General features: G+C 42.2%; 1 protein-coding gene across 2 annotated transcripts; it reads right to left on the bottom strand.

Moving 5' to 3' along the window:
• Positions 1-1,082: 1,082 nt before the first annotated feature.
• Positions 1,083-10,081, bottom strand: LOC106805224 (synaptic vesicular amine transporter-like). Of its 2 annotated transcripts, XM_014806733.1 has the most exons (14): positions 10,010-10,081; positions 8,392-8,632; positions 6,360-6,418; positions 6,039-6,122; positions 5,065-5,157; positions 4,658-4,747; positions 4,320-4,424; positions 3,937-4,032; positions 3,447-3,577; positions 2,757-2,820; positions 2,247-2,366; positions 1,772-1,817; positions 1,546-1,633; positions 1,083-1,266 (listed from the first exon to the last, which is right to left on the bottom strand). In XM_014806733.1, exons 1-14 carry the CDS (start codon positions 10,068-10,070, stop codon positions 1,162-1,164), a joined length of 1,383 nt encoding a protein of 460 aa, XP_014662219.1. In that variant the 5' UTR covers positions 10,071-10,081; the 3' UTR covers positions 1,083-1,161. The 2 variants fall into 2 exon arrangements, with proteins under 2 accessions (XP_014662219.1, XP_014662220.1); XM_014806734.1 differs by lacking the exon at positions 4,320-4,424.
• Between the last annotated feature and the right edge of the window lie 2,716 nt (positions 10,082-12,797).

Here is a 12,797-nt window from a genome sequence, read left to right on the forward strand (position 1 = left end):
TATGTTATGTTATGCTGTGTTATGTTATGTTATGTTATGTTATGTTATGTTATGTTATGTTATGTTATGTTATGTTATGTTATGTTATGTTATGTTATGTTATGTTATGTTATGTTATGTTATGTTATGTTATGCTATGTTATGTTATGTTATGCTATGTTCCATTGTGTTTTATGTTGGGTTCATGTGCATGTATCGAGAAAAATACAGTCTTACAATTACACGGAGAGACCGAGGAGAAGTAAAGAGGGGAGGGACGAAAACACATGGGCTCTGACAAAATCATACCTGGGCTTAATCCATCTCAGATTTGAGAAGGCTTAGAATTCGCGTACGTTAACGACATTTTCAATCTTTATGTGTTAGTGTCACCCGATATGTAATTACGAACATTTATGCACGTATTAAAACATTTTATCTTGTTACCTGCAACCGGCCGTAGTTACACCAACTTTACTGTAATTGTACCAAATTACTGTTCTTTGCAACTGCCCTTATCCAACGTATATTCTTAACATGTTTGAGTTTACAACATAGAAGCTAAGGTAAAAGTACGTTGAGCGTAAATAAAAGTAGCAACTCTATACGTTATTTTCCCCATTTTCATTCTGCGATCGCCATCGAGTCCTGTAGTCACATTTTTGTAGCAGGTCGCAGCACACGACCACGCGAGCGTTTACCTCGCCCATATCCAGCCTGTTCTGCTAGCATCTATGACCAATACGACATACGCATATACGCTCTCCTATGACACTATTTGTCATAGGAACACATACAACAATATTTGTCATAGGAAGGACCATGTGCGCATCATAGGAGTTTAGGAGCGCTATTATGAACGCAAGCAGTGAATTTTAGCTGTAAAGCGGAACGAAGTTGACTCGCCAATATTTGTCATAGGAAGAATACAATGGCTAAAATTCACTGCTTGCGTTCATAATAGCGCTCATAAACTCCTATGATGCGCACAACACATACAACAATATTTGTAATAGGAAGAATCTTCCTATGACAAATAGTCTCATAGTAGAGCGTATATGCGTATGCCGTAGTTGTCATAGATGCAAGCAGAACATGTTGGCCATTCGAGGTACAGTAGAGCAGAAGAGAGAATCGTTGGGTCCGTGAGAGCCAGTTAGAGTCTAACGCCAGCATTCATTGTCAATCTGAGTCTTCGTCGATGAGCCTCGTGTGGCCTGTAGTGACGTAGATTGGCTGCTGTGTTTCAGTTGAGTATGCGATGGGACACTCGTTCATCAAGATCGACTGTAAATCAAATGGCGTAAAGATAGATCCGATGGGCTATGTGACCATACTAAAGAATATTTACTGTATATCTACTCGCTACTCCGCTCGCGTTTCAGATATGTTTGTTGGAAGGTTTGGAACAGCTTTGTAAATGTGGTAAAGCATTGACTCAATAAACAAATGCAAAAGAGGAGGTGGGATATTCGGTAGATCAAAGCACGTGGCGAAGAAGAAAACGTACACGCTTATACACCGCGCAGGTAAATTATAGCGATTTCCCATTTGTTAATATATTACCACGCTCTCCTCGCTTTCTGGAAGTCGCCTGAGAAAGAAGCACAGTGGAGCAACCAGGAAGTTCAAGATGGCGACGATGCGCATCACCCTGCATGAAGATGATGTGGTCAATGATCTCTTACAACAACGGCGTTACGATAATGCAATAATTATAACGTAAATGTGTAAATATTATCCATATAATAGGTTCCAGTGCGACATAAGTATAGGAAATATAAATATATACCATGAGAACCCTACAGCTTCATTCAGCTCGCCTCCCACACCAGGTCCTATATACGAAAAAAACACGAAAAGTCAACATTTCAAATATGATTCGATTTTTCCTAAATTTAAATCGTTTTCATAGCAAATATAATTTTTAACCAAAGCAGTGACAAATGTTAAAATCACGTAGTTAGTCCCTTGGTTGTTTGTATTAATATAGGTTGTTAACAATGATCAGCCTACAAGTCACTTTGTGTGGACAAACCGGTACTGTCACCCTGCACAAATACACAACAGTTTGCAGTGTGCAGTGTATTTCTACCCAATATATATATACATATATATATATATATATATATATATTCTCTTGCATCTCGCTTACACTGTTAGGTAATGATCATTTGAAGCATCAGGTGGTGTTGGGATTAGGGATCACGCAAATCACTATGAAGTCACTCAGGGAATTGCGCACGGCAACGCAAGTAGTTAGTTACCTACGGAGTACGCAAGACACGATGCGGTCTGGCCGATGGCGTACACGCTTCCGTATATGCTGACGTAACGCACGTCGACGATGTGACCTAGTAGCGGGATGATCGACGAATCGACGATACCTACAAGATGGCGAACAGTCAGTCCATGGGTGCCCTGAGTATGAGCACAGTCGTCTACGCTGAGCAGGTGCATCAGGATCGCTATATATACAGTTCGTGGGCTTTCGAGGGGGCAAGCGATACACACACGCGCACGCGCGCACACGCGCGCACACGCGCGCACACGCTCACACACACACACACACACACACACACACACACACACACACACACACACACACACACACACACACACACACACACATATATATATATATATCTACATATATAAGACAAATTTGTCTTTATTAACTTCTGATAAATATATATATATGTACGGATTATGGATTTAAGTCTATAAAATACTTGGAATAATAAATGTAGAATATAGAACATTACGACAGAACCTACCGATTCCCAAGCCGACGCCAAAGTGCGGGATGAGAAGATGTGCTATTTGCGTCGCAAAGGGAATCTGTGCAACAGTGGAAATATGACAACGAGTCACCACAAACTCCATCTACGAGGCAAGCTACAGTTGATGAGTTAAAGGTAACGTGACTCGCCAATACTTTAGGGTATATGTATACGTTACAGCTAACGTAAACAATAGCAACCACTTAATATCTTTTCTGATAAACCCATTGAGGGTTTCGCAGTGATATCAACTAAATTCATCCGTCGCTTGAGCAATAAATATAACACACGAAAGACGTATCATAATGTATACTGTAATAATTAATCCCTTCGCATCGCAACGGGATTTCCGACTTGTCGGTATTCGGTCACCGATCGAGGAAGTACAGGTAACGCAATGTCCAGCCTGTTCTGCTAGCATCTATGACAAATACGACATACGCATATACGCATATTAGATTCTTCCGATGACAAATATTGTTGCATGTGTTGTGCGCATCATAGGTGATTAGGAGCGCTATTGTGAACGCAAGCAGTGAATTTCATATGTAAAGCGGAACAAAGTTGACTCGCCAATATTTGTCATAGGAAAAATCTTCCTATGACAAATAGCGTCATAGGAGAGCGTATATGCATATGTCGTATTTCTCATAAATGCAAGCAGAACATGTTGCAATGTCTCACCATGACGAGGCAGCACCCAATAATGAGTACGGCCGACATTGCGCATATCCACCTGCCGAGCTTGAACGCGACGATACCGAATAGGTTGGTGCCGAGCAGGTAGCCTATGCTGTCTGGTAGGAAAACCGTGCCTGCGTCCGAAAAACGAGCACGTGTAGACAATGGCGATATAAAGTGCGATTTGAGCGTCGCGCTATGATTTACAGGCCATTTCGGCCAACTGTGTGTTTCGTTGAGTTAGATAGATGTTTTGTGTTTGGCAGACTGATTTCTAATAATTGAATGCTAACTTTTGTAAGCAAATGACTGCAGCTCTTGCCGGACAATAAGGAAAACTGCACAAAGCAAGAATAGGCGAAGTTTTTTTGTAGCGCCACGACACACATCCGTTGTCAATCATGGCATTAGATTCTCCGCTGTATATAGCAGAACGTATATTGAACTTATAAACGTAATGCCACATCATCGTCACCTATCGGTGCATGCGTACCTAATTGCCACGTCGGCGGTTGCATCGTTTCCATCAGCCAGATTGGTAGTGTTGTTTCCAGAATGGCCATGGCAAATGTAGAAACGCAGATAATTGCTGTAATATAAATGAACGAATATGCCACGTATACGATGCGTACGATCTGTCATAAATGTATCAGTTAAAATGTATTTGGTGTATTATCGATTAGAAACCCGAGTAGATTGACGCCACAGTGTTGTAGTTAAACATGATGTAGATCGTTGTGTGCACAATTATAGTGCCCATCGTTTGCCTATAGCCGTTTCTCCTTCTTAAAGGAATGGTGCGAATACAGGCTGTCTTAGTGACATGCGTATACACGTAATGGAACATGCAATGTATCATGATGTCACTGTTCTCACTAGCTGATATTAAAATGTATGGATCTTTGGCGAGCTCGAGTAGTGGCGCCCCCTCTGTTCTCACTTTACTTTCGACTGATGGCTGCAGAATGACGGCCTGCAAAACTGGTAACAGTACAACTTTAACAGAGAGTACTCAACACAATATCCTTGGCGAATGATAAAATCAATCTAGGTCTTTCAAAGGCTGCCATTTAGGCTTATATTTGTAATGCTTAAATCTATCCAGTATTATCAGCCAGCATTATCTCGAATTTAGCCATAAATATATGTGGACTAACAACATTATTATCGTACACTAATTACAATTACATTGTTGATGTATTTATAGAAATTACCTCCACCAAGAAGTCCAAGGAATATGATAAATATAAACGGTGCCGTCTGTCCAACAAAGTCGTACATTAGACTTCCAAATGGGTATCCGACTGCAGCGGTAATCAATAATCAATAATCAATATTTATATAATAGAAAATAAAAGCGACTATTTGAGAAAGACCTTCTCGCATTACGTCACACGGTAGTTAGGTATTGTTCGCAAAATCAATAACATAATCGCGAGCAGTTTATTGGGATTCAGGACCAAAGTAGTATACAGTTACTGGACTAACATAGTAGTTCTTATAATAATATAGAATATCACTAAACGAACACGCGCGCGCATCAACACATGCACCACACTCGCGCGCATACGCGCACGCACGCACACACATACGAATGCGCGTACAAGCGCGCACCCAGTACCTAAAACTCCGGCAGCCATTCCACCGAGAGCGATTCCCATCGCCTGGCTTCTCTCCTTGTCATCCTTATATCTATCCGCCAGCATTCCCAATCCTGTCGATCAACGAAAAGAACGGGGATCACTAGAACACGTAAAGCTTGCATGCAACTGGGAAAACCAATTTTACTTAAGCCTAGCGCAGACCTGAGACTTTTTTTTATGCAACTCGACAGCGATTCTAGAATCGCTGTAAAAATTGCTGTGAAATCGCTACGTCTGCGGGAACGTGCAACTGCAATCCGTAGCGATTCTGGTCGCTTGCGACGAGTTGCAAGAAAACAAACTGTTTTGATTTTGAGCGACTCGTCGCTCCCAATCGCTTCCAAATTGCTATAGAATTGCTTCGAAATCGCATGTGTGCGCACACGCGGCGACACATCGACCGATCGCTTGCGGTTGCAGGTTGTAGCGACGAGCAACCAAAAATCGCGGGTCTGCGCTATGGTTTGCGCTATGCTTTACTGTTGACGTGCGATTACTTGCAATCGTCTGGTCGGTGTACATGCACGTAATCGGAATGACAAGCTCTCTCGTGTGCTGCTAGTTTAATCGAAATCTACCTCTATCATACGGGGAATAAAACGTACAAAATGTAATATTGTCCTAACATCATAAAGACCTAACGTCGCTCATGTTATATGCATGTTATATGCATGATTTCCTCGCCTGTTATTGTGCGAAAGAGAAACAATATCCAGTCACGCCATATATCGCCGTCACACTACAAACGTTTCATGAAAAACACATATATCAAAGATCCGAAAAGCTTTAACCGAACCACGTGCCACGTAATATAGCCTAGGTTCGAGCAGCACACCAAGGAACCAAGGATTCACTGTCCTTGCCTCATTCTCATCGCCATTCAGATTTGTTAACGACAATTACCGGGTTTCGCGCCAGTTTACGAACGTAATTACGCGGTATGGCCGGTCACCTGCGATCGCACTGCACGCCGAGCCGATGCCTTGTACGCTCCTAGCGAAGAACAGCCAACCGTACGACTGAGCGACGGAGAAAACTAGAAAAGTGAACCGGTGAACGACAATCATTATGATATTCATTGCTGAATTCCGTGGATGTAATAGACATGGCGCGGGAATTTCGTGTGCAATATATCCATAAAGTTTCTCCTGTCACCCTCGATAGGAACACTATACAGTTGTGCGTAATATGAATGTGTATTTACGTGTGTCGTGATTTTAAGCACAGAATATATATGAGTAATATTACAGGGGTTAATATGTGGTTTACTTACTCATTGTAGATATGATCAGAACGATCACTCCTACGAACATTGGTATTGTATATCCGATTCTGTAAAGCAAGATGATTAAAATTATCATTATTAATAATTCTGAACTAATAATTCTTTTTAAATAAATCCTAATATGATGGAATTAAATTCAGTGGAACGGCTTGCAAATGTAACACTCTCTCTCTTCCATTCTTCACCAAGACATCGCCGTGTAGAAAGAAACAAGAAGGGATGCGTACAGCGAATACATATACCTGCTCTGTTTTGCTGGCTGCATGACGACGCAAAGCTATTGTTTCTAACAGTTATCACATTTTTCTCATCTATTTTCTTTATAATTTATAACCGAGCGTGGATTTCCGTTTTATTTACTGTAGGTCTAATCCACTATTGGAGCTCTCCGAAGCGTAGTATTGGCGGAAGTAAGGGCTCTGGGTATAGCCAATTAAGCATAAACGACAAGATTAGATCGCACCAGCCCACAGTGGCTAGCTGGAGCTGCATCAATGATTGATACAGCGCGCCACACACGGGCACACTGTTTTGTATCTGTAAAGATTCAGTTCTAAAGCTGCACTGCAACAGTTCGCATCACTTGTAGTTTCTAGAATACGGATAAAACAGTAGAGGCGCACATTGGCTTTTATTATAGTAATTCAACAGATTCGTCGTACGTACGTGGTTTTAATGATTTGACAAATTCATACTCTGCTAGCCTGATTCCGTGTTTCTCTGTCTATGTTCCCGTATATCCAGCAGAACTTTACGCCAACACGATATCGTCTCTAGGTGTATATCCGTATATGGATAACCGATTACATAATGAATAAATTACCCTGCTTCTGAACGGAAAACGACAAATCGGTGCACGAATCGCTCACTTTCCGCTATTCATTACGTTAGTACGTACGTGAGCTGGATTGATTGTAAATTTGCCGCAGCCAGTAATGGGAACGAGTGCGTAGTCGATGTAAACGTCATATTATGTGTATTGTAATAGGCGTGACGGCCCACGCAGCATACGCCGACGCACACATAACGAGCCGGGAGAAACCAACCGCCAATGCTATAATTGCGCGAAAATGGACTCAGCCGGCAACGAATATGAAGCATACAAAAGAATGTGATGTAATTTTGCCACAGCTGAACGGGCAGAGATAAGAATGGAGACGGCCGTATCTATAGTAACGTCTTCGCGCCATTAGCTGTTTTTATCGAGAGCTTTGCGCGGCTTAGCACGACCTGATAGCGGCACAGGTTTGAGTTGGCGAAACCATTGATGGATTGCAGAATGAAATCATATAAGACAGAGCGTATCGCAACGTGGTAGCTAGCAGACGAACAAATATGAAGGCCACCTGTAACGGAATTGCTCCACGTTCGAGCATTACGTCAGAACTTCATTTTCAGCATTTACTCGTTATTTCTCTATTTCGTTCGTTCTTTCATATTATCTTTCTTTCGTTCGTTCAGACGGGCGTTCGTTTGTTCGTTCGTTCGTTCGTTCATTCATTCGTTTGTGCATGAATTCATGCATTCATTCATTCATTCATTCATTCATTCATTTACTCACTCATTCAATTATCTACTCATTAATTCATTTATTCATTCATTTATTCGTTCCTTAACTCACTCAATCAGTCATCTACTCATTTATTCATTTATTCATTCATTCATTCATTCATTTATTCATTCATTCATTCATTCATTTACTCAGTCAGTCAGTCATCTACTCATTCATTAATTAATTAATTCATTCATTAATTAATTCATTCATTCATTCATTTATTCATTTATTTATTCGTTCGTTCATTCATTCCTTTATTCATTCGTTTATTTATTTATTCATTCATTCATTTATTTATTAATTAATTAATTAATTAATTCATTCATTCATTCATTCATGCACCTTCATTCATTCATTCATTCATTCATTCATTCATTCATTCATTTATTCATTCATTCATCCATCTATTCGTCCATCCATTCATTCATTCATTCGTGATTTCACCAGATATGTACCTACGCCCACCTATTCGTTAGAGGTCCTACGAGCAGATTAGCAAATAGCTGAACGATGGCCTTCGATGAGAACAACCAGCCAACCTGGCTGTTCTCATTGCCCAGGTCGTCATTCTGGTCGCCGATCGTGGCGTTGTGAGATCTGATGGACGTCGAGTTAGCGAGGCTGGACGGATTCTCTGTCGCGTCGTTCGAGTACACATACTCTCTGTGATGCTCAAGCGTATATAGGTAGTCCGGTATGATGGGAACTGGCAAACGGTAAAGTAAAGTATCAATAGATGAGTTGTTCGCATGCGCACGATCAATCTAGACTATAGTAATGCTAGTTACTAAAAGCTAGCAGTCGGTTTGTTTTAAGTTACCATTCGCCATGGTTAGTTTTATCCGAGATGAGACATTTCCTCTTATGGCTATTTATGAACACGCAGCACCAGCTTACGTGACCAGGCGCACGTGATCCATGGATGCCCGGTGACTCACGATACTGCCATATTTTTCTTTGTCAAACAGAATCTTTCGCATCTATAAAGAAAGCGCAATAACAGATGCCGAGCTCTATTATATTTGTATAAGTCTGGAGCAACGAGGCAAGCATATCGTTGATGCGCATGCGTCAAAACAAAGAGCAGGAGTATAGGAATGTGTCGTCACTCATACGCGTGGTGATACACGGTGGAAGGACAGATTGGCTCTGAAATCTGCCAGAATCTGCGTGTAATCGATATTTCGCTAATAGTAATCAAGCGTGCCCCGTGTGTCACCGATTGCCGCGAATAATCCCACGGGGGATGCACACGCGAGCAAGTATCCCCATGGTTTTACGCCCAAACGCACTCGGGCTCTCTTTATCCCCATTCATGCTCTTCTTCTGAGAAGAGTTCCCGAACCTACGTGCAGACTTGCGTTCGTACAGAATAATTATTATCAATTTCAGAGAACAGTGTCCAATTCTACTTGGAGAGATTTTCGTCCCGGCAGAGTATTACCGCACTGTCGGGAAACGCCCAACTCTACCTGTAGAGACTAGACTCCCTGCATTAAGTATAGTAAGGTGGTCCCCGAGTATTAAGTACCGTGTGTGAGTTCACGACTGGACGCTCTTATGCTTGCGTGTTTGCGACGTATTATCGTATTCTGCGAGAGGTTTCCGACAGTCTATACAGTGAAACTTGATTCATTGCAGGGTATTATCTTACTGTGGCAGGAGTATACTCGACTCTACGTGTAGACTCGTCCCTGAGTAATCGACGAGTAATCCTGAGTACGGGAGTAATCGACCCTTTTGTACAGAAACCCGTGTCCCTGCTGAATATTTTACTACTTTAAAAGGCACTGCATGTAAGAGGAGTAGTTTATATAATTATACAAATAGACCTGAGACTCTACAGTGTGAAATCGGAAGAAAACATTCCACTCGCCACTCGGCTGCCATGTCTAACAAAGATAGCGACGCGAATTAACGGCGAAACCTTTAACTAAAAACTGCGAACACTACGCCGCCGCCGCCACCGACGACGACGACGACAGCGACCGTGACGACGAGGACGCTGACGACGATGACGACGACAGCGCTGACGGCGACGACGATGACGACGATGACGACGCTGACGCTGACGGTGACGCACCTACAACCGTATAAAGCATGTTGTCGAGCAGGAGAGCGAGGAAGACGATGAAGAGCACCATGCGGCGCGACGTACGGCCTCTCTCCAGCAGGCTGTGAAACGTCGGCGACTGGATCGAGCTCACCACGCGATCCACGCACCTATTCATCCCGACTGGTGGTCGCTGCTGCAAACAGTACGGAGTGCATGCATGCGCACAGCCTGTTCTGCTAGCATCTATGACAAATACGACATACGCATATACGCTCTCCTATGACACTATTTGTCACAGGAAGATTCTTCCAAGGGACTTCCACACTGTTGTATGTGTTGTGCGCATCATAGGAGTTTAGGATCGCTATTATGAACGCAAGCAGTAAATTTCAGCTGTAAAGCGTAATAGTAAATAGTAAATAGTAGTAGTGTAAATAGTGTCATAGGAGAGCGTATATATGCGTATGTCGTATTTGTCATGGATGCAAGCAGAACACGTTGTGCATGCGCACGCGTGTCCACGATCTGTGGGAGCGACGGGCTTAATGTGAGTTGCGTGCGCGCACTCATTTTTCAGATTAGCAGGTACGTGAGGCAGAATTCAATACGCAAATCAAGAAAATTAATGAGCGAAACCCCGACACAATAAATATAGTTTGAGAGAATGGGTTGAGGATCCACACGCGAATGTATTACGCTTTCACTTGACATTTTCTTCAACAGTGCATCGCAGTATACATAGATTTTAACATAATTCAGAAATTTAAATTTTTACATATATATATACATATATACATATATATTCTAGCTATTACAGTATTCCCAGTAATAAGAAAATTACGAGTTGATGTAACTAGCTTACCTTAAACCTCCCGAGTAAATACTGATGCAGCCGTTCTCGGGGTTACGGCTTCTTCTCTTGTCGTCCGGATGAGGAACAGGCACGGTACGCTGGGAATAGGGATATTACGGAGAACTAGGAGGGATATCTGCGCAGTGCACCGTAGCGACTACCATGACGACCCAATGAACGTATTCTTCTACGAGGAACAACGATAACATCCACGGCCCACGACGACGGCAGCAGTTCGACTCCGCAAGAAACAACTATACCTTCCAGACGCTTCGCGAATTTGCATATTATTCCGAGGGAAGCACGAGCGGACGTGGTGACGTGCTGCTTGTTTCTTGTGAGTAGAAAATCACGAGGAGGCCGCGGCGGCGGCGGGAACACTGTTGCGAGAACAAGTTCTCCCAGACGACTTTCCCCGTCAGGGTGGCCAATCGCCGAGCTAAGATGCGGTGACGTCATACGGCACGAGTAGTTTTCATATCACGCAGGCTGGGAACCCGCGTCGAGCTATCTGGAAATCTTTCAACCTTTATAGATTGCCTATTATTGTAGTAATGAGCAATAAGAGTGTAATAATGTCGAGCCAGACGCATGCTATTAATGAAATGACGACATTAAGATATGACGCGATATCGCTGGGCGTAAAAAGCATTAGGAATCGTAGAAAAAAATAAGCAACCTTGTTTAAAAATCTGACGAATTGATGATGAAAAGATTATTCCTGCACTATCAATGAATCACACACGGTGGCGCTGCATGCAGCAAAGAACAATGCTGTGTTTCGACATGAGAAAATTGATGATCAAATATACGGCTGCTTGATGGCAAAGTTCAATCAGCAATACAGCTACGGCCACGTAGAGTTACAAGAATAATAGATACGCCGCAATAACACCGGCAGACGAGGTCATTATATTGTCTCTCTCGTTGACAAGGCTCCACGACAGTTTCATGCCCAGCAGTTTATTACGAGGTTGCGTCGTAACCGCATGTGACTGATCGAGTATATTGACAAAATATATTTCTCATTAGATGTTTAGAATAAGGCGAAATTCTTAATTAAATTTTAAAAATACCGGGCAAAGAATAATAGCCGTTGCTTTGCCAAAAACGTCAGCATGGGCACGATTTATAAAACTTAACTTTACATCCGACTATCGCTAACTATACATAGGTTAACCGCACAAACGTCAGACCACCGCAAGGTGACCGCATTACGTATCGTCTTCACGTTTCCTTGTCGCGGGGCGCTATCGTCTCGGGCAGACCGTTCATAGTTAGATGTATGCACAGCGCACACTATCAATAAATTGCTGCTAGTCGCAGATAAGAGGATTCACTGTCTTTGACAGGTTCCGAATCGAAAAATTCTGTCGGTTGTTTAAGCTTGTCTTTGAAATTCGCCTTAGTCACACATCCGGGCTTTCGTTCGTACGGCATCGGGCCCATTCACATGGAAAGCATACTTTTATTGCTGTCATTGTCGGCTAAAATATATATACACATTGTCGCATTGTCGGCTAAAAAATATTCATACGAAGAGAGACGTCTGGCTTATACACTCAAAGCTCAAAGCATATATTTCATGACTCATACTCCCAGACCACATAGTTCAACCTCATAGCTAAAAGCTTATAGCATTTATCTCATAGATCATAATTATATACTCCTATCCACACGATAGTTCACACTCCCACCTCAGAGGTGAAAGCTCATCGTTTGTGTACCACCAAACGTACCTCGTGCGTAGCCTATATATCATAAATTATAGCTCGTGTTTATATATCATAGATCACGAAATGTAGCTTGTTTTATGTCATAGCTCATAGCTGATATATATATATATATATATATATATATATATATATGTGTGTGTGTGTGTGTGTGTGTGTGTGTGTGTGTGTGTGTGTGTGTGTGTGTGTGTGTGTGTGTGTGTGTGTGTGTGTGTGTGTGTGTGTGTGT

The sequence above is a fragment of the Priapulus caudatus genome, unplaced genomic scaffold (assembly GCF_000485595.1).
Source record: "Priapulus caudatus unplaced genomic scaffold, Priapulus_caudatus-5.0.1 Scaffold106, whole genome shotgun sequence".
Classification (NCBI taxonomy): Eukaryota; Metazoa; Priapulida; class Priapulimorpha; order Priapulimorphida; family Priapulidae; genus Priapulus; species Priapulus caudatus.